Genomic DNA, 26,554 nt, shown 5'->3' on the forward strand with positions numbered 1-26,554 from the left:
CACTCAAAGAGCTCACTGTCCCTGTTGGTTTTGTGTTCTTAATCTGCTTGCAATCCCTGGGCTTGGCTGTGCATTTTCCCTAAGCTGTCCCAGTCTATCATCTACTGGGATATTAACAGATAGACTCAGGTTACTGATTGCTTGCTGGGTTCCGGTGCCATGGCTAGGGCCCTGAGTATTTACTGGAGATTGCCCTCCTGTTGTTATATATGTAGGTAATTTGGAGGGGTCTAGCGAAAGTCTCCTTTGTGCGATTTCTATCTCGCGTGTCAGAACAATCTCTGCCCATGTGATGAAATCGTCCAAGGTCCCAGCAGTTCCCTTCCTTTTACTCGTCATTGTAGACATAGCCATATTAGTTTAATTTCACAGTTGAACCCTATCAGTAGAAATACACTACTACTGTAATCATATGTATGCCCTCCAACCCAGTTATACTATTGCAACAGCTCTAGGAAAGGGTGAAGCCCTTTCACTTTTAACATGCACAACAGTCTGTCACTACAGTAGTAATTGTCCAGTTGTATTCCAATCGTCCCAGATATAACGAGACTACCTTATTCTGAACCACAGACTTGGAGGGGGGGCCCAGCCCGGCCTCCTCTGGCCTCGGACGGCCGCAGACGGCCCTGCCCTCGTCCCGGGCTTCCCCCGGCATGTTCCACGCATGTCCGGCGCCGTGGAAAATTATCGTTTCTTTTAAGCGCCACCGGGCGCACAGTGATGGCTAGGGGCGGCGTCCAGCTGCTAAGGATCTTGGGGGATGCAGTCCCCCCTCCCGGCGGCCGCGCTGCAGTGTACTGGCGGCTATGGCTGCGGGGGAAGACCAACTCTGGAGTCAGAGTCTTATGGCAGCAGGTAATGGTTAAGACTGTAGTCCCAAGCAAAATCAGGAAAGCTCCCGCTCCCCCGAGAATTACCGTTCCTTTTAAGCGCCACCGGGCACACAGTGATGGCTACGGGTGGCGTCCAGCTGCTAAGGATCTTGGGGGATGCAGTCCCCCCTCCCGGCAGCCGCGCTGAGGTGTCATGGCGGCTACGGCTGCGGGGGGACACCAACGCTGGAGTCAGAGGCTTATGGCAGCAGGTAAGGGTTATGACTGTGGTCCCAAGCAAAATCAGGAGATTTTCTTTTTCCCTCACCACCAAGGTGTGCCTAGCAGTGAAATACAGTAAAACAAATCTATATGTCTACCAATCCTAATTGGGTTGATGGACATATAGCCAATTCTCCACCAACACTTACTTCTTTCGGCAATTGGAGATATTTGGTTGTGGCAGTCATTTTATAATCACTGTTGTGGCTGCACTCAATGTCCACCTGCATCTACATTGAGCGGCTAGACCACAATGTTGGTGGGGTGGGAACTCTGTCACCTTTACAACAGAGTTCCTGCCCCACCAACATATAAATCAGGCGCTTGACTTTGTGAATTCTTCAATTTCTACCACCCACATGTTATATATCTTACTCATCTTTTATAATGTGTTAGTGCAATCTGAATAAAATAGCATAACTTGACACTTTATCACAAAATATATTGACACTAAATCAAGCCCTCGTTAGCCAAATTCCTGCATTTGACATTTAGAATAATATAATACTGATGGCTACATTTATCCAAAAATGGGATTAAGGAAGTATGCTAACAAAATCCTGCACCAATTATGAAACAACTGAAGAAATTGAGGTCGACCTTGTATTCTTTTGTCTAGCACATTGTTTGTAGAATAAATGTGAGTGTCTAAAAATATAGGGTTGCTTTTTGTATTTGCAAATCTGATATGTCTGCCATTCTATTCTTGACTTTCTCTCTTCTAGCATTTAGCTCGGTTAATAAGAAATCAGCTTCGTTGTTTTCTCCTGGCCATCAATTAATTTGATATTAGTACTCAGGGCCTGCTCAGAGATTGTTAGATGAAATATAATGTCTGCCATATTACAAGATACCCAGGATATAATATACTGCGACAATGGTGGCAGTATACTCTGTCATATGTGTGAAAGAATATTAATCTATCGAAGTCTAAATCAGACTCTAAGTCATAGAATTGCCCTTTCTTTGAAACTGTTAGATTCTCAACTGCAATAGCCGACTCAGATTTTAGACTCTTTGTTGTTTAGTAAATGTCCTCAATTGTATATTTTCAGAAAGGGTCTATTTATAGGTAAAGTTACATGTGAGTACATCTACATAGGGAAGCTTACACTTACATTATTGAGTAACTTTGCTACTTTTGGCTATCATCATTCACTTAATAATTATTTAAAATGATGCATAGAATTAATTAAAAAATGTATATATAGGATTATACATTTACCAAAATCATTTAAAAAAGCCTATTACAATATATTGACATTTGATAAAAATATATGTACTTTTAGATAGGTTTTTAAACATTTAAAATAAATGTGTTCCAATTTTCAAATCATTTAAATATTTAGTTCCATTTCATTTTATTTTACATGGGGGTTTAATTGAAATTATTAGCCGAAATCTTTTCTATGGGAGTGTTTTACATCATCAGTGGTTAGCCGTGTGTTGTGATGGGCTTACACTACCTCTGATGAGGAGTACATATCCAATTTTTTTTCATTGTAATACGTTTAGAAGTGAAGCTTGTGAAAGGTAATGGTGTTAGTCTTTTGTAGATGGGTGAATATCCCTATCTTACCCTCCCTTAAATTCTCTATGCTCCTTCATTAACTCCTCCCCTTCAGCAGTTAGTATTCCCCAGTGCAGTAAATTCTCCCTGTCTCTCCCATATTTGCAACTCAAATGCATTTGTATGAGTGTGGAGACTCCTTTGGTGATCTCTGCACAAAATAAAGACTTGGGAGGCACAGGTGAAACCACCACATGAAGGTTTGTGAATAGAATTTTTATATTATGATAGTAGTAATACTGAAGTAGAACTAAACATACTACAAAAACATTTGGTGAATATGTCCCTGAATATTTATTTAGATTTGGTATCTTAAATTGTGTTCATGAATTGATATGGCTGCAATTGTACATTGATAAAATAGGTTAGAAATGCCCTAAGTGTTTCCATTTGTATGGTTCTCTTACTTTTTTGAATGATAAATGTTGACATTTCATCTACTAAGCTTAGGGCATGGTTTAGGAACAGCTAGAGGTTGGGAGTTGATCACCAAGTTCTTTTGAACTACCTGCGATACAATCTATATATTGATATAGTTACATTGCGAGATTTCAAGTTACGTTGAGTGTCAAAAAAGCTGAGCTGAGGCATATTAAATAGGTAGGACACTTTTTGTGACCCCCATCGACTGGCTCCAATCACAAGGATGAATGATTACAGGGAACAGTATACCATGATCCCTGTATTTGAATTTTGAATTTGATTTTTTTTCAAAGGAACCTGTACTACTGTTATAAACAAAATCCCATTAGAGAACTTAATTTACAGATGCAGGAACCCAACAAACTTCCTGGAGAGGAAACTGTGAAATGGAACAGCATCCCTCTTTGAATGTTTTATCAATTCCTTTTAGAATTAAGTAACTTTTTAAAACTTTTTTTAGCACAATTTATTTTTAATTATTAGAACAATTTCAGTAACAAACCAGTGACAAACCTCAATGCTAATCCTAAAAACAACAGAGATGCTCAATGCATGACTTCTCCTATTTGTGATTCAGAATGAGTTGGTAAACCTTTGGGATACAAAACGAATTACTAAATCACAAAGTACGTTGAGTACATAACATACCAAAATTGCATTTCAAGAAATGGTGAGCGATAGATTTGTCATGCTTGCTCACTTACAGGTTCAAAGGTGGAAAGCAGTTTGATGAATGCCCTACAAATCTCTAGTATCAAAAACGAAAAAGTGGCATAAACATGCTGCTACCTCTGGAAACTTTGAAATTATTTTCATGAAATTAGGATTGCTGGCAAGGTAAATAAATGAAGGCATTTGTAATACATCATGAGGTGTAGAATACATACCTGTTCCCCTGAAGCTCACAAAGTGCCTTTGCTACATGACTCCAGTCCAGAGCGCCAGGTTCATTTCTCCGCCACTTCTCTATCACTGTAACACACTGATCAGTGGAGCCACCAAGAACGATGTCTGAAAAATAGTCGCAGGCTGGAAAGGTCCAATGAAAGTAAGGAGCAATGGATAGCTCAATCAGCAGATCCCCTTTCACAGCACCTGGTAAAACAAATGTACAGAAATAGATTATTGATTATGATTATTTAAGTAATTAAATCATATTAATCTCTGTTCCCCCAGTAACTTGGCACATATCAATCAGGTTTATTTTCAGAGGCAGCGTGTGAAGTGTTTGTGCAGCACCTCAAACAGTGAAACAGTGAAAACACCACGGAAGAAGATACCACACTTGGTTAGATAAAAAGCGCTCAATTTCATGAACAAAACTAGACTACAGCTACACCAATCCAAAAAGTAGTACTTGAGCCATGAATTTTTAAAGAATAAACTGAAATTTAGTTCTTAAAAGCATAATCCGCCAACCAGGGCTATCTGCTCATGCTTCACTGGAACAACTACTAAAGTTCAGGCCAAAGACAATGGAGTCTTGTCCAGATACAGGGATCAAGATTGCCCGTTTCACAGTTCCTTAAGTGCATTGTTGATGGGGCAGAGATGCAAGAAACAAAAGGCATCGAAGAGTCGAAGAAGCATCGGAAATGTAGTCACTGAGCTGTAGAGTGAGTGAGGCATCCACATCAATCCTTTCATTGGCGGTGATGCATCTGCTGTGGCAGTGGTGCACTGGTGCTGAGCTTCTGTGTCTATGGCAAAGCATAGAGTCTGCTGGAGCAGCACCTCGGGCCCATTTCCAAGGCCGCAGGCCTGGGTTGGCACCACTTGGCAAGGCCGACTGACAGATGGCAGATTGCAGGTGCTGCTGCAGGCTGGTTGGGAGTCTTTGATGTCCCTGAGACTTCAGAACAGGATATGACCCAGCAAGCCCTTGGAGTCTCTTAGGTTCTGTGTTCACTTGATATGGGTCTAGTCCTTCTCACCCAGGCAAGGACAACACAACAGAAAAGCAGTTATTCTAGAGCAGCAGTCCAGCAGAGTTAAAGTCCTTGAGCAGCACATCAGTCCTTCTTCCTGCCAGACTATCCACAGGTCAAGAAATATTCTCAGTTGGGAAGGTCAGGAGCCCAGTTCTTTTACCCAGCTGTGTCTTTTCAGTGGGGGAGACATCCAAAAAAGGTGTGACGGGCACAGAGGTCCTCCCTTCTTGCCCTTGCTCCAGACTCACTGCAGTGGGTTAAGCAGTCCTGTGTGTAGGGACATAACACAGGGTATTCGAGCATAAGTGTGAGGATGCGGCCAGCTCCTTCCTTTCATCTTGCTCAGGATGGTCCTTCAGGATGTGGATGGCCTATGAAGTCACAACTAAGCTACCTTTGTGTGTAGCTGTACAGAGGGAATGTACAAACCCCAGCTATCACCCATCCCAGACGTGCATTGGAGAATTGCTAGAGGCACACAAGGCTAAGCAGAAAAATTCACTTCTTTCTGAAAGTTTCACTTTTAGAGTTGTAATGATAAATTGTACTATATCATTACAGTGGACTTATCATTAAAATGCCATTGGTACTAAATATGGGAGTTCTACTGCTTTTCACATAGAAACTTCACTTATTAGATGTAACAAATATTTCTCAATATTAACCTATGGTAGGGGTAGGCTTCACAGTAGTGAAAAACGAATAGAGGAGTTTTTCACTACCAGGACATGTATAACTTGTGGGCTATCTAAGGTCTACCTTGGGGTGACTTAAAAATAATAAAAGGGATTTTAAGACTTGACAAGGGGTTTTAAATGCAAAATCCACATGACAGTATAAACAGTCTACATAGGCTCTGCAGTTGCAGGCTTGAGATATGTTTTAAAGGGCTACTTAGGGAGAGAGCATATGCATGTTCTCCTGAGGCGGAAGCCGGGAGAGCCAAGACTTTATTTTAAACTGTGTGATACTGTGTTGTATTTTAAAAGCTAATTTCACTCACTGCACTCTTGGCAGCCTAAACAGCGGACACTCGCTGCAACGAACCCCTCATTCTTGGGTCGCCGATCCACGAGGGCGAGGCGCGTCACGGACACGCCCCCTCAAGTGGCCACGCCCCCTCCTACGTCCAGAACTCCCACTATTTATCATGTGTCTAGGTAGGAAGCGCAGCGGACGAGCGCAGCGGGCGCGACGATTGCGCGCCGAAGGCGCGCTTAAGGCAAGCTCGTCTGCGCTCGTCCGCGAGCGTCCGGGACCAGGGGCCAAGGACCCTGCAGGCCACTTCACTTATACTTCCGCTGAACTACAAGCACTGCGCCCAACCGCCACGATGTGTCCACCGGTCCCTCATAACGTGGCGAAACGTATTTCTCATTCAGGAATAGGCAACCCCGCTACCCTCACAAATACCCCCGCTCCCGAGTACTCTATGCGCACGACCACACCTTGCTCTACCTCCATGTTCAGGTGTATATATCTCAACACCCGCTCCATGACCAAGCATCAATCAGACATCTTTCTGCTACTTATGGACAAACAACCTGACATGCTGCTATTGACAGAGACCTGGCTCACCCCGGACTCACTACCGGACATTTTAGCTGCCCTACCAGCAGACTACTACATACTATCAGCACTCCGCTCTGGTGGAAAAACTGGGGGAGGAGCAGCTATAATTGTCAATAAAAAATTCCAACTTAGACAGCTTCCCTCGCTGCCTTTACCTAAGACCGAAAACATAGTCGCCAAAATAGACACTCCCAATGGCTCACTAGTATTGGTCTTACTATATCGCCCTCCCCAAACCATGGCCACATTCCCTTCCACTCTAGCTCAGCTACTGGCACCATTGGTCACCAACAACCCCAAACTACTACTGGTTGGGGACTTAAATTTCTGGTTCGACAACTTACTACTGGACCCCCAGGCTGCAGAGATGAGTGAACTCCTCTGTGATCTCAACCTGACACAACACATCCATACTGAGACTCACCACAAGGGCCACAGCCTCGACCAAATCTGGTCTCTGAACTTGCCTCTATCCGAATTAGACATAAAACCTTGCAGCTGGTCCGATCACCACAGCATAAGTTTCTCCTTTCAGTTAGTTAAGACAACCCACTTCAAGCTACAATCCAGCAAAACCATTAGGACATGGTCCTCTATGGATATGCCAGCTTTTCTCAACTTTTTAGGTAACTCCCTTCCCCCTGACAGCACTAATGTGGAAGAGGCCGATGGTCGGTTCAATGAATGGCTTACTGCAGCTATTAACATCTACGCTCCTCCTACGCATCTCAGCTGCTCTAGGAGTCCGGACGCACACAAATGGTTTACACCTGAACTAAAACAAATGAAACTAGATGTGAGGCAAAAGGAAAGAACCTGGCGCTCCCAGTACTGCCCACTGGCCAAGGCCACATACTGCTCAGCCAGGAAGACTTACCAAAAAACTCTACAAAACCATAAAACAACCTACTATTCATCTAAAATCCTAAACTCCACCAACAAGTCAAAAGAAATTTTCAGGATAGTGAACGACCTCTGTAATGACGATAGAACTTCCCCCCCGGCAGTTCCCTCACAAGCGTTATGCAACTCCCTGAATGACTTTTTCCGAGACAAGATCTTAATGATTAAACAGAACATATCCACACTTCCAGCTTGCGCCCCAGTGGATGACATCTTTCTCAACCCTTTAACTTTACACTCTTTTCCCCTTATTGATTCGAAAACTTTCCTGGCACTATTGTCCAGAGTCAAATCAGGATCCCCTATGGACGTCTGCCCCCCCCAAATCATGAAAGAAATTGGTCGAGTTATGCCCAACAGCATGATACCCCTGCTCAATGATTCTCTCACTTCAGGAACAGTACCTAGCAGCTTCAAACAGGCCTTATTGATTCCCCTCACTAAGAAGCCTGGTATCGACCCGCTGGACCTCACGAACTATCGGCCCATATCCTTGCTGCCTTTCCTATCGAAAATGCTGGAGGCGCATGTCACCAACTGCCTCTCTAATTTCGTGGAGGAAACGGGATATCTCCAACCCAACCAAGCAGGTTTCCGGCCTGGTCACTCCACTGAGGCTGTAATTTTGGCTGTCCAGAACACCTTGAGGTCCAACGCTGACAACAATCTACATCAAGCCCTAGTACTCCTTGACTTGTCCGCTGCATTCGACACGGTTGACTATTCCATCCTGGTCAACCGTGTCGAACAGGCGGGTCTCAGAGACTCCGCCCTAGCCTGGTTGAAATCGTTCATCTCTGAACGTACCCAGTCTGTCCGCTTAGGCTCCTTCTCGGCCGCCAAAGTCAAGTCCTTCTGTGGGGTGCCCCAGGGCTCTTCACTATCACCCTTGCTATTTAACCTGTACATGCGGCCCCTTCTTTTTGCCCTGAGAAAGCACAAAGTCACTGCATACAATTATGCAGATGACTTACAGCTCGTTTTTGTTCTCAACTCCCCTAATGCGGTGGAGGACTTTCAAGCCACTATGACTCTTATCCAGAGCTGGATGTCCTCAAATCACCTCAAACTAAACCCAGGGAAAACTGAGTTGATCCTGCCCGGCAAGAGCGAAATCAGCTGGAGCCCTAACTTTTGGCCGTCTGATATGGGCCTCCCCCCCAAGAAATCTCTCACTGTAAAAAGTCTGGGGATAACCATCAACGAGGACCTTTCGCTAAAATCTCAAATTGGAACCGTTGTCTCTTCTGGATTTTTCCAACTTAGGAAAATCAGGAAAATCGCCCATTTCCTCACTCCCTCCGCCTTAATCCAGGTAGTCATGGCCCTAGTCCTCTCCCACATTGACTTCTCAAACAGCCTATACCTAGGCCTACCTGTAGGACAACTCAAAAGACTGCAGTACTTGCAGAATCAGGCCGCCAGGCTGATTTGCAAAGTACCCAAATGGGAACCAATTAAACCAGGCCTAGAGAGCCTGCACTGGCTACCTGTGGCTCAAAGAGCCGAATTCAAAGCCGGGTGCATTATCTTTAAGGCTCTGCAAGGCAAGGGACCCCTATTTATCAGACAGCTGATTGGTAGATATGTCCCCTCACGGAACCTAAGATCTGCCTACAAAGACCTTCTTGAAGTCCCTCGCTTTAAGAAAAAACGACAAGGCGGCAGCAGTTTCCATTTCCTAGCAGCCACCCTATGGAATTCTCTGCCATTAGCCCTCAGACAGAGTAAAGATCTCCTCGCCTTCAGAAAGGCATTCAAGACCCACCTTTTCACAAAAGCCTACCTAAAATAACGCTCTCGGCAGACTCCCCCCTTGTTATGTTTTTTTATCTTCCAGCGCCAAGAAGCCCTCGGGCGTACGTGCGCTTTATAAATTTTTAATAACATAACATAACATAACATGTTAACACTGGTTAACAGTGGTAAAGTGCCCATAGTCCTATAGCCTATAAAACAAAAGAATTGGAGACAAGCAGACAAAATATTTTGGGTAGATCACCATACTGCTAACAGGTTTAGCACATGCCCCCTCTGCTGAAAGTGGGTAGAGGTACCCATCCTCTTGTGAGTTCTCATCACTAAGGCAAAATAACCATCAGCACTAGTGTCCCAGGTGTATGTTCCCCCATAAAGCTCATTATGTATAAGGAGATGGACCACCTCAATAATTTTGGAGTCTCACCCCTCATTTGCATTAGCCACCGGAGGGCCTATGGTCTATCTGAATCAGTAAGTGATTAATAATGTCTTGAGTGTGCAGACCATAGCAACGGCTTCTTTTTCAGTAGCACTCCACCTCTCTTCCCTGGGAAGTAACTTCCTGGAGATGAAAGCTAATGGTTGGTCTAGACCCTCATCATTAAGTTGTGAAAGTTATGTCTAATAAAATGAACTGCGGCATCAGTTGCAATAAAGAATTCATTGGGACAGTAATGAATCTTCAGCATAGTGGCTGTGCACGTGGTCTGCTTTACTGAGCCAAGAGCTTCCAGGCATGTTTCTGTCAAGATCACCATCTTCAAATTCCGCTCAGTCAAGAGCTCAACAATAATGACATATCCCGATATAAACTTCCTCCAATATCCTGTGAGGTCAAGGAAGGTTCTTGCCACTGTTTGAATCTTTTTAGGGTTTCCAGGTATTGATGGTTTCTATTTTAGCCTGGAGGGGCTGCACCTTGCCCCCGCACACCAGGTGTCCCAAGTGTACCACAGACCACTGCCCTATCTGGCACTTCCTGACCTTGATAGTTGGATGTGCATTTCGCGGGGTCCTGCAGCATTCCTTGCAGGTGAAAGAGGTGGTCCTTCCAGCTGTTACTGAAGACATCTGCACTATACATAAACACAGCACTTGCTAAGGTGTCCATTTCATCCCAAACACGGTTCACAGACATCTCGAAGGTGGCATGGGCATTTCTGAGCACAAAGGGCAACATTTGAAGTTGGTAGTGGCCTTTTGGGTGGAGAAGTCTGACCTCTCCTTGATGTCTTAAGTTTGGGAAATCTGGAAGTACCATGAGGTAAGGTAAAAGAACTCAGGAACTGGGCAGGTCCCAGCCTGTCAGTCAGCTCATGAGCCTGTGGGAGTAGGATGAGCATCAGTCTTGGTGACTGAATTGAGCCCCCTGTAATCTACCCAGCGTCACAGTTATGATATAGTGTCCAATGGACAACATTTGGTACCAGCATTGCAGGGCTAAACCAGGGGCTACTGGGGTGTCTAATCACCCCTAAATCCACCACCTTTGATTCCTCATTATTGATGCTGGCTCTCACTTTATCAGAGATCCTATATATTCTATTCTTGACAGGTAGGCTGTCTACTCAGGTCACATCATGGTTAAACAGTTATGGAAAACAGAAGAGAAATGTCCCAGCAACTGATGACAGTCCCTCTGCTGATCTGATGTCAGGGTAAAGGAAAGGTGTACAACTTCCAGTGACCCACCCTTTTATTTGGAGGCTAGGAGGTCAGGGGAGGTTCAATTTTCTCTTCCACCCAACCTTCTGTCACCAACATCAGGTGGAGAACACTTATGGGTAGTCTGGGGGTCTAGAGGTCAATCAAGATGGTTGCCTCCCTGTTCCTCTTAACAACCTAATATGGCCCAGTCCAAAATTTATTGGATGGCCCTGGGCTCCACAAGCTCCATCACCCATACTTTCTGCACAGGCTCAAAATCCACGCTGGTAGTTTTTTGGTCATAACACTGATTCATCTCCTCCTGGCTGTCCTTCAGGTTTTCAGATGCACATCTTAGGGGGGTTTCAGGTAGCTTGCTACCACCCCTCCTTACCTTAACTGAGAGGTTCTCTTACAAGATGAATACACAGAAGCTAAAAAGGGCTAAAACCAACTGTTGTATCTCAATATAAGCAAAAATTGGGCTTCATATAAGGAAATCCCATGTATGCTACTTGGCTGCAGGCAGTTCATTGATTCTGTTTTTGAAGGTTTTGTTGAATCTTTCAACAAGCCCATTGGTTTGTTGATGGTAGGGTGTAGAAAACGTATAGGTAACTCCACACTCCTTTCACATTGATTGCAAAGTTAAAGTTGGTGTCCCTGACAGATACTGATTCTATGGGAAAACCCACTCTCGTAAAAATCCCATTAGGGTGTTACCCACTGCATGTGCAGATACATTCCTCAGAGTTATGGCCTCTGGGTATCTTTTTTTTTGTTTTTTTACAAACAAAGGTCATTAAAAAGTAATTTAAAATAACAATGAATATAGACTAGGATCAGTGCTATATTGTAGGAAGTCCAGCCGATCAAACAATGTAATGATTCCAAGAACTGTTAAGTATATTAAGAGCACACAAAATACAGTGGGACACAGTCCTGCGTCCTATATACAAACAAAGACAATTACATTTGGATAAATAGAATTTCAGGCAAAAGAAAGGAAGAAGCTTCAGGCCAATGCTGATAAGTAGGACAAGCTTTCAAAAACCAATATTCACACTCAGTGGTTTAACTTGCACATATGTTTAAAAGGTCGACAATGTTTCTTTCGCCTTTAGCAAAGTATTGGGATCATCATCAGGACGATTTATTTACAAGCCTTAATTTATATACTGCCTGTTGACAAGAAGGAAGAAATAGGGAAAAGGCTGAAAAAACAACATTGTAAAGGTAACATGACATGGAGCTGAGAGTGAGCTGCTTGCTGTTTTTTTTTTTCAATTTTTTTTATTAGCATCATGAGTAACATCAGATACAAATAGCTCAGAAAAGCTAAAAATAATAAGGGTCAGAAGAGGCATAAAAAAAAAACAAATAAGTAAAGAGATAAAGCATAGCTCCAAACAGTATTGAAAATCATTGTATCAGTTAAAACATTAGGACATAATTGATCCCCATATTTTTTCTATTTTTCGTTTTTTCCCCTGTCCCCTAGTTACCGCCAAAGAGCTTTTCATATTATAAATGTCTTTAACCAAAAGCAACCATTCCATAACCGTGGGGGGATGATTTTGAATCCACACCCTAGCAATAGCTAGTCTGGCACATGTCAAAAGTATATTCATTAATTCCCTAGGTGTATTGTTTTCCCCATCGACCCCGATCATGATATCCAATTGGGTGAGTACAATTGGCCTAGCCATTTTGGCCGAGATAACACTAACTACATCCTTCCAAAAAATAGATAATTCAGGGCAGGAACAAAACATATGAACGATATCTGCCCCTTTAAGTGCGCACTTAGGACATTTTGTACGATCACTCAAATCGTTATCACAAGCCCATTTTAGAATCCTGTCTGGAGAATAGTACAGTTGGAATAATGTTCTAAACAGCTGTAATTTCAGACTTGACGATTGAACTGCATTATTTAGACTGTTCAGTGAAGAAGTTATCATATCAGGGGTTACATTCACCTCTAACTTAGTACTCCACTTTTCTGCCACCTTGCTGATGTCGTCCTTGTGTAAAACAGAAAAAGTCCTATATCCATAACTAATTAATGCTTTATCAGAATCTCTATACATACAGCTCCAGACTTCGGATTCGGCTATACTGTTAAGGCCTAACCTACGAGTAAGATAATCTTTGATCTGATTATATTTAAAACAAGCCCCTTCTGGTAAGTTATACGTTATCTTCAGCTTTTCAAAAGTAAAGAATCCAATATGATCAAACAGATCTCCAAGATTACTTATGCCATGATCAGAGAACATAGTGTTAGCTGGATCATGAAACACTTCTGGCAAACCTGGATTAGACCAAAGGGGAGTTTTGGCATGAAATAAAGAGATATCATTCTTATTAATAATGGAACGCCAGATATTAACCGTGTCTCGGATCGTCTTAAACTGTACTCGTTTAAAGTAATTGGGGTCATTAAGTCTATACAAAAACATCATAGCCTCCCCCCATAGTATGAATCTATGAAAAAAAAGACTTTTTTCAGGGACAAGCAAACTGCGAAAACGAGTTAGAAAAGCAGACCAATAGTACAATTTGAAGTCTGGTAACCCAAGTCCAAAGGGTAGTTTAAGCAGAGATAAAGCCCGTCGTGCTTTCTTATACCCCCATATGAAGCTACTGATGATACCCTCCAGTCTACAAAAATATGTATTACACACTCTTAAAGGTATAGACCGAAAAAGGTATAGGAATCTAGGCAGGATCTTCATTTTTATTAAGTTGATTCGACCCAGAATCCCCAACGGAAGTTTATGCCATTTTTAAGGAGAATAGAGGTTTCTTTTAGTAGGGGTTCGTAGTTAAGTGCTATTATTGATTCAGGGTTAGAATATATTTTTACCCCAAGATATGTTGCCACATTACATACCCCTACTAATGGTGTGGGTGGGGGAAAGTTTATGATTACTTGCGTTTTGCTAATATTTAATCGATACCCTGATACTAAACCATATTTCTCTGCTTCAGTGCCAATACCTAGTATCGCATCAGGGACATTTGTAGAAAAAACTGCCACATCATCTGCATAAGCAGTTATTTTTAGTACATTAAGACCATTTTTAAACGGGATAATCATTTCTTGTTTGTACAATGCAATAAAAAAAGGTTCTATTACTAGAGCAAATAACAAAGGCGATAGGGGACACCCCTGTCTTGTACCACGTTCAATTGAAAAAGTGGGTGAGCATAGTCCTGAATAACATACTTTACCCTTTGGTTGATCGTATAGGGATTTAACCCATTTCATGTATTGTTTCATTACAAGACAGGAGGCTACATTATGCATTAATCTTTTTAATGCAGCTCACAGCCGCTTACATCACAAAGGTTAAGAATAGAACTAAATGACATAACAGTGTCCATAAAAGGCGTGTGCCAAGACAAATCAGCCTCTTTTGAATGCGGCTCACAACAGATAAGTAACTCTCTTCAATCCTTACTACTATTTATGCCAGTTTACTTTTGTATTCTGTTATGATGCCTATATTTCGATATGATGCCTATATTCTTTAATACTGTGTCTGCTGTCTATCATGCTTACTGTTTTACGTCATTACGACACCCTAATGTGAAGCTGTGGTGCTACTCGCTCCCCACTCCTCCCTCGATCGCTGCCACTCGCTGCGATCCCCCGCCCCCACCCCCCCTCGACTTCCAATTTATGGTTGTCCATCCATTTCCCCTCGTAGTAGGTCTCCCACGACATACTGCTCCCCGCGTGTTCTCTTCCCTTCCCGCGCCTCGCGCGCAACCCTACCTCCACTCCTCGAACTCAGTACCCGTGTACCGCCTCACGCTAAAACTCACGAAGCCTTCAGACACCCTCATCTCCTCAGACGACTTCAACCAAACTGGAGGAATGGCCCTCGGCAACAGCAACGCAACGCTGTGTTCCTGCTAAGGTCCATTCCTCCGTCTTAACCACTTGCAGCTCGAGCGTTTGCCGTTTCAAGGCTTTCCCGACTGCGCTACCACTGAACAGCTGTTCCTCGCTTCGGACACTCCAGATTTCGATTAAACCAACTTATCTTCAAAATAATACCAATACTGCACCCTCCTTACTTAGTTTAGGTCCCTGTTATAAAAAAATATAAAAAAAAAAAAAAAAAGGAAAAAGAAGGAGAGGTGATTTATTACCTAACTCTATTACTCTACTTAAGGGAGCTAATTCCAAACCCTGTAATCCTACCTACCTGTCATGTCCGACCTAGAATCAGAGGACGCCATGGCAAGCTCCCCCAACCATAACTCTGATAATTTCAAATCCTTCCTTCAGAAGGAGATGAGGACCTGCATGTTAAATACATTCCGTGAACTTATGTCCAATAAAAGGTCCCTCTTACCTGATGATGACACTTCAGACCCGGAAGCTGATCACTCCAAATCCACCAAAAAAATTAAACACTGTACGAATACCAGTGGAGGTCGCGCTACCTCATCCGAGCTGGGAGGTCCAAGCACCTCAAAAGGCATGGGAGGTCCAAGCACCTCAAAGGGCATGGGAGGTCCAAGCACCTCAAAAGGCATGGGAGGTCCAAGCACCTCAAAGAGCACGGGAGGCCTAAGCGCCCCAAAAGGTAACGTCGCCCATAGCGGCACGATTCTAACAAGCCCCAACTCTAGTTCAGAGGAAGACGAATTCTTCCTGGATCCTGAGGACGAGTTTGTCCTAGACCTTGACGAGCAGAATACCGACGAATGGGATTTTAACCCTCCCTCGGAGGCGAACTCCTCCCCCTCGTCAAAGGACGCGATCCTCGATCCTCTCGGTGCCGAAATGTTCTCCCCGGAAAACATCTCCCACCCTAACAGCAAAAGGTGGTACCCCCACGACCACGTGGCTAAGTTCGTCACTAGATGGCTGAGAAACTCCCTTCAAAGGGAATCTCGTAACACCATGAGATCTGAGTGCCCCCGTCCATTCATTGAGGGGAAAGTCTGCCAGACTCCCAATCTAGACCCCGACCTAATCAAGTTCCTATTCAAACTGGGCAAGGACCCAAGAAAAGGCCTAGAAAGAGCCCTTAAAACATATCAAGACTACCTTCTTGACCTTCTGGGCCCCCTCACCAGAATCCTAGACCTCGCTGAGGAATCACATATCTCCCACACACCCCTAGACATTAACCTGATTAAAGGTTGGAGCCAGAGGGCCATTGTACTACTGGGCAACGCCAACTCCTCCCTCAATACCGAAAGGAGAAAATCTGTCCTCATCAGAATCAACCCCAAACTCGGGGACCTTGCAGAGAAAGAGCCAACAACCAAACCTAATGGCCTCCTCTTTGGACAAGATATGATTAAGACCCTCGGCAAGTACGTGGCAACCTTTACAGCCCTAGACAAAGCCCAAAACAACATGAAGCGTGTTTTTGGCCAGGCCGGTGGAAGAGGCCGTTCTTCCGGCCGTGGTAATTTCCGGCCTTTCACCTACGGAAGAGGAAGAGGTTCTTTCGGTAGAGGCAGAGGCTTCTACCCCTCCAACTCCAGACAGTACTTCCCTCAAAGAGGAAGAGGCTCACGCGGAAGAGGCTTTCCCGCTCGTGGTGCTCCCAACAACACCACCTCAAGTAAGTGCACCCCTTTCTTCTTCCCCTCCCAAAGTCGGCGGCAGACTAAAACATTTCCTTCATGTTTGGGAATCCCTGACCCAAGATCCATGGGTTCTAGAAACAGTTCGGGGCTTCAGAATAGACTTCACAGAGATTCCCTTCCAATCTACCACTCCCAATCCTATGACTCTCTCTCCGGAGCATCTAGAAATCGTCAAAGAAGAGGTTTCCTCTATGTTAAAGAAGGGCGCAATAATAGAGGTCCCTTGGTCTCAAAAAAATTTCGTGAGTACCCTTTTCCTAGTCAAGAAGAAAGACAAGGGTTGGCGTCCAGTAATAAACCTTCGAGAGGTAAACAAGTACCTCGTCTACCGTCACTTCAAGATGGAGGGCATCCATCTGCTCAGAGGCCTTCTCCTCCATGGAGATTGGCTAGTCAAATTGGACTTAAAAGACGCCTATTTTACCATTCCCATGGCAATAGAACATCAGTCCTTTCTCCAATTCATCTGGGACAATCGCCTTTTTCAATTTCAGGCCCTCCCTTTCGGCCTCTCTTCCGCCCCTTGGTGTTTCACCAAAATCATGAGAACCATAGTCTCCATCTTAAGAGCCAGGGGTATTTGTCTCATCATTTATCTAGACGACATATTAATAATGTCCCAATCTCACTCTCAAATTCTAGAAGACTTGCAAACCTCTATGAACCTCATAGAGGGTCTTGGGTTCATTATAAACAGGGAAAAATCAACCCTTTTACCCTCCAAATCTTTGGAGTTCCTCGGCTTCACCGTGGATACTTCGTCCTGTCTTCTCTTACTTCCCAAGAAGAAGATTGCCAAAATTCGGAAGGAAATCAGATCTGTCCTCAAACATCACTCCTTATCCCTGAGAGAACTAGCCAGACTCCTTGGCCTTCTCTCTTCCTCGATACAAGCTATCTTCCCTGGCCCCCTCAACTACCGTGCTCTTCAGAGAGTAAAAGCCAAAGCTCTCAGATCTGGACTTTGGTACGGAGACCAAGTCTCTCTAGACGAAGAAGCCAAACTGGAACTTTCCTGGTGGCTGGACAATTTGGACGCCTGGAATGGAAGAGCTATATTTGGTTCATCTCCAGACTTCGTTCTCGAGTCAGACGCCAGCCTTCACGGTTGGGGTGCTCGTCTTCTCGACCAGGACACTGGTGGTATATGGACCCCTTCGGAATCCTCCCACCACATACATTTTTTAGAGATGACAGCCGGGCTCTATGCTCTCATGAGCTTCAGACAATCTCTCCAAGGCAGATCCGTCCTCCTGAAGATGGACAACATCTCTGCAGTCTCGTATATCAACCGCCTTGGCGGTACGAAATCTGCCGATCTTTCGGACCTAGCCAAGAGACTCTGGATGTTCTGTCTGGAGCACAAGATCTCCCTGAGGGCCGAATACCTCCCCGGGAAATCCAACCTTTCCGCAGACTGGAACTCGAGGTTCCTAGTAGACTTCAGCGATTGGAAACTCAATCCAACCATTTTCAATTCCCTATCCGACCTTTGGGGCCCCTTCGATGTGGACCTCTTCGCGAGTCGTTTGTCCTCCCAACTTCCACAGTATTTCAGCTGGATGCCAGACCCGGGTGCTCTCGCCGTCAACGCTTTTCTCCAACCTTGGGCCCCTCTCAGACCCTACGCCTTTCCCCCCTTTGCCATGATTCAGAGGGTTCTTCAGAAAGTGAGACAAGAGCAGTGCTCCCTGGTCCTGATAACTCCTTTCTGGCCGTCCCAAGCTTGGTTCCCCACAGCCTTGGAACTCTCTTACGACATTCCTCTCCTTATCCCGGCCTCTCAAGGTCTCCTCCTAAACGCAAACGGAGAAGATCACCACCTGGTTCTTTCAGGGAGCCTGAACCTTCTTGCTTGGAAAGTGTCAGGCGATCTAACCAATTGTCTGGACTTTCGTCATCTGCTCTTACACTCCTCGGAGAATCTTGGGCACCTGGAACGCACTACAGATACAATAATATCTGGAAAAGATGGTCTAGTTGGTGCTTGGAAAGGGACTTGGATCCCGTGGAAGCTCCTATCGTTAATATAGTTAATTTCCTCGTGGAACTTTTCGACAGTGGCCTCTCTTATAGATACATTAACTGTTATAGGTCTGCCATCTCCGCAGGTCACTCTATCGTCAACGGTAAGACGGTAGGTAAAAACCCTATTGTTTGTAGGGTCCTTAAAAGTATCAGACTTAAAAGACCCCCCAGACCTAAATATCAATCCGTTTGGGATGTTAAATTGTTACTTGACCTTTTTTGCTCCTGGCCTGATAATTCCCTTCTTAACAGGAAATGTCTTTCAATTAAACTTGCCTCTCTTCTTTGCTTAATCTCCTGTCGCAGAGTTTCAGATGTTAAAGCTTTGGACATCTCCAATAGATGTTATGAGATGTTCGGCGTTAAATTTGAAATTTTTAGGAGAACTAAGACCATGTCTGACTCTATCTTCTATCCACGTTTCGATTTTTGTAAAAAGCTCTGTGTGGTTGAGTGCATGAAAGAATACGATTCCAGGATGTCTAACCTTCGTCCCCCTGATGCAAATCAACTCCTCGTTTCCTACGTTAAGCCCTTTAAACCGGTCTCATCCTCCTCTATCGCAAGGTGGGTTAAATTGGCTATGAATTTCGCTGGTATTGACCTTTCAAAATTTCAAGCTCATTCACTAAGAAGTGCAATGGCCAGCAAATCATTCTGGTCAGGGGGTAAGTTGGATACTATCCTTAAAGCTGCTGATTGGTCTAATGCTTCTACCTTCGCTCATCATTATTGCAAACCAATTGAACATGTTTCTGATGTTGTGATTCAGGGCTACCAACATGCATAATGTAGCCTCCTGTCTTGTAATGAAATTGCGATTCTCCTATTAACATGACCAGAGAATCTGGATTTCATTAAAGACACGGAGGCTAACATTATCCCTCCCGTCCCTCCCTTGAGGGATATTGAGGATTAATTTGGTTTACAATGTTTTGAATGTTTCATACCTCTAACCTTGCTTTTCTTTGCTTCGGAAGGTTTCCTTGGCCCTTTCTTGACTTGCCTTATTTTCTTTCAGATAATTCGATTTGATGACTCACATGGATTTTACGAGTTTCAAGTATACTTCCTTCAAGTTTCAAGATCTGTTCTTCGCTCAAAGCATTCTAAAAGAGGCTGATTTGTCTTGGCACACGCCTTTTATGGACACTGTTATGTCATTTAGTTCTATTCTTAACCTTTGTGATGTAAGCGGCTGTGAGCTGCATTAAAAAGATTAATGCATAATGTTAGCCTCCGTGTCTTTAATGAAATCCAGATTCTCTGGTCATGTTAATAGGAGAATCGCAATTTAACCCATTTCATGTATTGTCCTTTTATGCCGAATGCGGCCAGAACTGCCCAAAGGAAGTCCCACCCCACGCGATCAAATGCCTTTTCTGCATCTAAAAGGATCATACCGAGCGGGGTGGGACACGTCCTGGCAACATCAAATGCAGCTATAGCAGTATTAATATGGGCAGTAGTGTCCCGTTTAAGAATGAACCCATGTTGAAATGGTGAAACATTTGTGGCAGTAATGGTGCAAGCCTAGTTGCTAGAGTTTTCGCAAATATCTTTGCGTCGGCATTAATTAATGATATTGGTCAGTAGGACCCTCTCTCTTGTGGGAGTTTACCCTTTTTAAGAAAAAATATGATTTTCGTGTGGTTCCAAGATTTTGGGGCTTGTTCTCCTCTGCCAATGGCTTTAATGACCCTTAATAGGAGTGGAATTAATTCTTCCATACATGAGTGAGCTGCTTGCAAGTAACCCCGCGCTTGCTAAAACAAAAGTGCTGTAGAACCATGAAAAGAAGTGATTGTGGGGGATATTGATCACAACTGTAAGGGTTGAACCATGTGTGCAGGCATGGTTTGAGTGAAATGAGATCTGTGTTGTGATGGATGTTTACTGTTGTAAATTCGTCATTACTTTTATACAGTGGAGGTTTTGGTGACGGTATTCCAGGAAAAGTGAAGGTTTGTGTAAGTGCATTCAGGATTGCGCGTGACAACTTTGGGAAACGATTCAGTTTAGGTTTGATCCTAATGCACATTGCGTGAGGATAAGAAAAGGGGGGAGAGACAGTGTAAGCCCCAATGCGGCGGTGACCAGCGGCTGAATTCTGGTCTTACAGAGAGCAGATGGTGGGATTGCATTTAAATTCTGGTGTCAGTGGGGCGCAAACATGACGCTCGCAGGGACAATTTGCAGTGGCGGCAACCAGCGGGTGTATGCTGACCTTAGCGAGGTGTTTAGAACAGATTCCTTGATATCGGAGGTTTGGTGAAGGAAATACTTTACGCGTTGAACCCGCAGCGGTGAATGCGATGCTGGAGCAGTGTTTACTCATTATCTAAAAAAGAGAATGCGTTGTTTTAGGAGCGGGGCCCGGGGTGCCTTGCCAGCCTATATAGAGTAATAGGGGCGAGCCTTTACCGTAGAGCTTGTTGCCAATAAGTTGGAATGAGGTGAGGTCAAATTAGATACCTCGAGGAGGTGGAGTTAACAGAACATCAATAGAGTCCTGGGAAGGAATCTAGAAAAAACCTTAAAAGCATACCGGTGGCGTCTAAATAGAAATTAAGTACGGGGAAGCATAATCTCTTACCGGTGCTGGGTGTTGAGAAACATGAGGGCTGTAGATGATAGGATCACAACTGCGATGCACGGTGATTGTGGCGACTCATCTTTTAAAAGGCATGCAACACACGTGAACCAGGCTAAGTTGATGGCGGCCATATTGGGTGAGGGGTTTGGAAGACATAAAGGAAAGACTAATTACAGTATGTTTGACAGTGAATTGCCAGTATGAAGAGGGTGAATACTGGGTGAGAACCCTATTTTAAGGAACAATGATAAACTTAACATTTAAAAAAAAACATTTAAGAAAGGGAAAGTCCTATACATGATTTGCTTTTTTTAAAAGAGGAATAGTCAGGTATATTTCAAAGAAAAGCAAACACATTTAGGGTATTCCAAATTACTTGTTATGGACTGACTATTGAACTCAGTTTTATGGTTGTGCACTAGCATCCATAAGCGTGCATAATTGTAAGTTAGAGTAAGGAGGTCCAATCTTCATTTCTGTTTAATCCATTTCTAATGCTGTCCATACAGATAAATATTTTCAATTCTTCCTCGTTTAGCAGTTGAGCCATAGCTGCTCCTCTCGGGGGCAGTTTCAAATCATTTAGGACTGTCCATTTGATTTTGTCCTCATTGTGTCCTACAAGACTGAAGTGTTCAACTAGAGGTGCATTTGGTGTTTTATATCGCACCCTACTGCAGTGTTGTCCAATCCCAGTCTTTATTTTCTCTGTAGTCTGTTCATTGTAGACCTTCTGACAGGGACATTGAATGAGGTAAATTACATTGTAGGCGCTCTATATTTAAGTTGCCTGCATTTAGTACAGACCAGTGTTTGAGGATGGATTTGCGGACGGGGTTGGATACAGGAAAAAATGTTGTGACACAAACTCTTCTATTTGTACTGGCTTTCTCTTTAGGTGACAACAAGACTTCTCTAGGGCAGTACCATGCCCAACTCTGTGCAATGCGTACCAATCTCTTTGGAACTCATGTTCTTTCAACTTGGTGGATAATGTAGCAGCCTCATGAAAATAGTCTTCCTTTGCATAGCAATTGCATCTAATGCATAAGAATTGGGAATTTGGAGGAGAGTCTCATAGTGCTCTGGGGTGGTTACTTTTATAGCATAGAAGTGTGGCACGCTCTGTGGTTTCTCTATAGAGCTTTGTCAGTAGTTCCCCATTAGAGTGATAGATGGTAAGATCCAGAAATGCAATTGCTGAGTGGTCAAGGGTAAGGGTGAATGTCAGACCGAGGCAATTATTGTTTAGCCAGATTTGAAAACATGTAATCTATTTATCTGTGCCAAAATGTGACACCAGAAAAAGAGGGGGGTGGAGGGTGACAGAATTGCTGTCATATCAAGATGATCCATGAACAATATCGCTAGATTGGGGGCAAAAACAACCCCCATTGACGTTTCCTTCACTTGCTGATAGAACTCGTTATCAAAAGTAAAAGAAATTCCTAGTGAGGCAAAGTTCCAGAAGTTGCAGTATAAACAATGTTGTGACAGCATGTGGGAGAGGCCTGGAATCGAGGACTTTCTGGATGACCGTCATGGCCAGGGTCTGGGGAATGTTGGTGTACAGGGATTCAACATCCATTGTACACAACAAGTCCGACGTGGGGTTGATCGGGTGGTGTTCCACTAAGTTTATCATTGCCATGCTATCTCTCACATAGCATGCAGTTTTGGGTACAAAGTCCTTTATATAGAAATCTACATGTTGGCCTAAGTGTTCCAAAATGGACCCACAACCTGAAACTATATGGCGCCTTGGTGGACTTGTCAGGTTTTTGTGAACTTTTGGTAGTGTATATATCACTGGTATTCTCTGTGATTTTACATTTAAGAAAATATATTATTTTTTGTTTATGAGCCCTTCTGCTAGTTTATCAGTTGAAAAAACCATAGGTTTCACACACGTTATAGTTAGGAATTAGCATCTAAAAAACCATGCAAATTCATTGAAAAAACCATAGGTTTCACACGTTATAGTTAGCTGAACATTTCTCTCATACAAAACCTTTGAAATTCCTCCATTTGAGATGTCATCAGTGATGTCATGATTGATGTCACTGACCATGTCATGAGTGATGTTAAATGTGACATCATCAGCAGTGCATTGCGGGCATGCAAGTTATAGTTAGCTGAGCTAACTATAACGGAGGAATTTAAAAGGTTTTGTATGGCAGAAATGTTCAGCTAACTATAACGTGTGAAACCTATGTTTTTTTCAATGAATTTGCATGTTTTTTTAAATTCTAATTCCTAACAATAACGTGTGTGCGTGAACCCTATGGTTTTTACAATGAATTTGCAAGGTTTTTTAAATGCTAATTTCTAACTCTAACGAGTGTGAAACCTAAGGTTTTTTCAGTGCATTTCAAGGTTTTGTAAATGATAATTTATAAATGTATTAATTATTATGTCTTTCTGTTTATACTAATTTCTTATATTTTTAATATAAATATTTATATGTATTTTATTTTTTAGATTGTTTTTCATATTCTTATTACAAAATAATAACACAACTAAATTGCAAAGTAATTTTTGATTAATTATAACACAGCTCCAGCAATTCTCTTGGGGACCTATGCTCACAATGCTGTATAAATCCTTACACCTGCTTCAAGCATGTGCAAGGTTTTCCAAAGTGACTGAATGAAATGTTATACATTTCACTCAGTCACTTTTAGGAGGCATTGCTGCACCCCCTTCTGCACAGGAAAGCCTCTTCTGGTGCAGGGCTTTACAATGTAATGCACCCTCCATATGCGTCACCTTGTTAATAGCACACATCATGGTACATCTTTTGCACCACCGATGTGTCACATAAGTGACGCAACAGCTGTGCAAAAGAGGCACACGGGGATTGTAAATCCGCCCCTTACACATACAAATTCACCCAGGCAGTTTCACCAGCAGCGCAAATTGAAGCAAAGACTTGTAACATATTTGTGTACATATGTTCCATTCAAGTGCATCGGACATACTACAGTATACTATAGGTAAACCCCTATAGATTTATGCTGTAGCACTTCCTTATAGTTCAGCACGTTCACATTCTCCATACACTAGTGATATATTCATTCATTCATTTATGAACTACACATTCATTCTGACAAACTTGTACGCACTAACATAGAAATATAGTTCTTTCTTTGACCAGTAAAGGTAGTTCTAAAAAGAACAGTTTTTTTTTGTTTTGTCTTTTTTTGTGTTTTCTCAACAAATTTTACAGGTTTAAAAATTTTACAGGTTACTATTGGAGCATTAACCTTTTTTCGACCTTCTGGAAAAGTGAAAAAATTCCAAATTAGAGCTTCTTTCCTCTTCTTTGGACGTTGTTCAGGAATGAAATCTCCCTCTGAAGAACTGCTTGAAGATCAGTCCATTGCTCTATTTGAGAAGATTCTCAGAAAAAATGCTTCTTCTTAGAAAGTCAAAGTCGAATAAATATAATGGGACGGAACTTTTCAAAAATCGCAGTAGGAAAAGTTACGAACCAATCAAATCTCTACTTTTAAAGTCACATGGCTTTGCGTACGCTTATGATGCGCTTGCGCAGCTCTTTCAATAGCAGTACTCATGATGTTCTAACGCGATTTGTGTAATTCTTTTTAAAAGTAATATATGAATATTAAAAAAAAATCATAGTTATCCCAAATGTCTGCCCTTAGTATGTACATTAAATACATACATGTTTTAAACCAAGTAGAAAAATTGCCACCTTTCGCGTACAGAACGCTGAACATGACGTCACACTGAAGCTTTAATGCAACGCGTAATGTCAAAGCATATTCGTACCGTATGCGCGGGTATGATAAGCAGTACAAACTATGGTGCGATCACCCTCTCACTGACAAATCAGAGCTCAGGGCTTGCTAAGGAGAATGATTAAAAGTGCAGACTCATTGCATATCCGATTCTGGGCCTGCCTCTGCGTACATTATAACACCGCCTCCATCACTCTCTGTTGTTAATTGTTAGTGCACACACTCATACTTGCACATGCGCGGTGCACGCCCGCCCACAGTACCCACATGCCACCACCTAGCATGCTTGCTATCATTTAGCCTGGAAACCAATACATTACCAAATGGCATGTCCCCCAGACAGTGAAAAACGCTACCAATGACGGCCCTGGGCTTGGTTTGGTCAGCCCCCGCGGTTCCCAAATAATGCGGGCATTGAAGTGAGCACGCTCTCTTTTGCCTGCCTGTGCTCCGGTGACAGACAGACTACCAGACTCAGTGAAACCACAGACTTTCAAGACAGACAAAAGACGACAGAAGCAAAGGTAAGAGAAGACGTCACAACATCAGCCTCCACTGTAAATTGTATGTGCATAATGCTATTTTTTTCTCCTTCATATGGCTTTCCTACCCCTCAATGGTTTTAAATTGTACTTACATAATTGAAATATTTCTTTATAAGTCACGAGGTCCTATACACCTCTAATCTTAAAAATTGTGCGTGCATACATTTCTGTGTCGTATTTCTGTACTACGCCACGTCCTTAGGCCTCTATTATTAATAATTGTGCATCCATGGTAGTATTTTCTTTCTGCGTCACGAGGCCGTCCCCGGCCTCTATTAACTTATTGATCTTCCTTTGTTTGCTGGAGCTGCAACAGTCTTAACTACGGAATATTAAGAACCCACATTAAAATTCACTTTTGATAGTAGTTACGCAACTCAGTTTATGATGACTAATCAAAATGTTCTTTTGTTTCTTTCACCAAGCCTCGTTCAGAAGCAACCAAGGCCTATCGAGCAACCGCAATGGAATTCTCTGCAACTTATTGAATACACTTTGATGTATAGAAGCAGACTTCAAGTTGAATGGTGAACTCTGGTGGCCGAACTCTTTATACAAGGTAAGCACAGCAGCCTAGATCTACAAAGCCTTCATAGCAATGCATTAGAAATAAGTCACCATAACGGGCTTCAGTAACGCAGTAGGCACTTCCATATAGACACCACTTGAACGCGGCACTATAACAACTAAAATATACCAGGTACACTGCACTCGTAAAACTGTAGAGTTAGCTTTATTTGTGAAACGAGAGAGGGCCATATAATCAACCCTGGGCGACAAAATTATCGCCACTTTATCGGCAGCAAACTGCCACTAAAGTGGCCATAATAGGTTTGATAATATGCCCTATTGAATTCCAATCGAAGCTCATGTTAGATGTGAAGGACATCAGACATGAGCTTCGATTGGAATTCCATAGAGCATATTATCAAACCCATTATCGTCACTTTTGCGACACTTTCCTGCCAATAAAGTGGCAATAATTTTGTCGCCCAGGCTTGATATTATGGCCCAGAGTGCGTAGTGTACAGCAGCTTCTCTGTAAAATCTATAATTACCTCCGAGCAGTGACAACAGATAGGTTCCAACAGT

The 26,554-nt window shown here is 43.0% G+C and overlaps 1 protein-coding gene across 1 annotated transcript in view; it reads right to left on the reverse strand.

Annotated features, from left to right (window-relative positions):
- LOC144752101 (nicotinamide N-methyltransferase-like) overlaps window positions 1-26,554 on the reverse strand; it is an 80,508-nt gene that overhangs the window by 40,209 nt on the left and 13,745 nt on the right. The window contains exon 2 of the mRNA XM_078640044.1: window positions 3,978-4,185. Within this exon, the coding sequence (XP_078496170.1) occupies window positions 3,978-4,185 (208 nt within the window). The remainder of the gene's footprint in view (window positions 1-3,977; window positions 4,186-26,554) is intronic.

The sequence above is a fragment of the Lissotriton helveticus genome, chromosome 4_2 (assembly GCF_964261635.1).
Source record: "Lissotriton helveticus chromosome 4_2, aLisHel1.1, whole genome shotgun sequence".
NCBI lineage: Eukaryota > Metazoa > Chordata > Amphibia > Caudata > Salamandridae > Lissotriton > Lissotriton helveticus.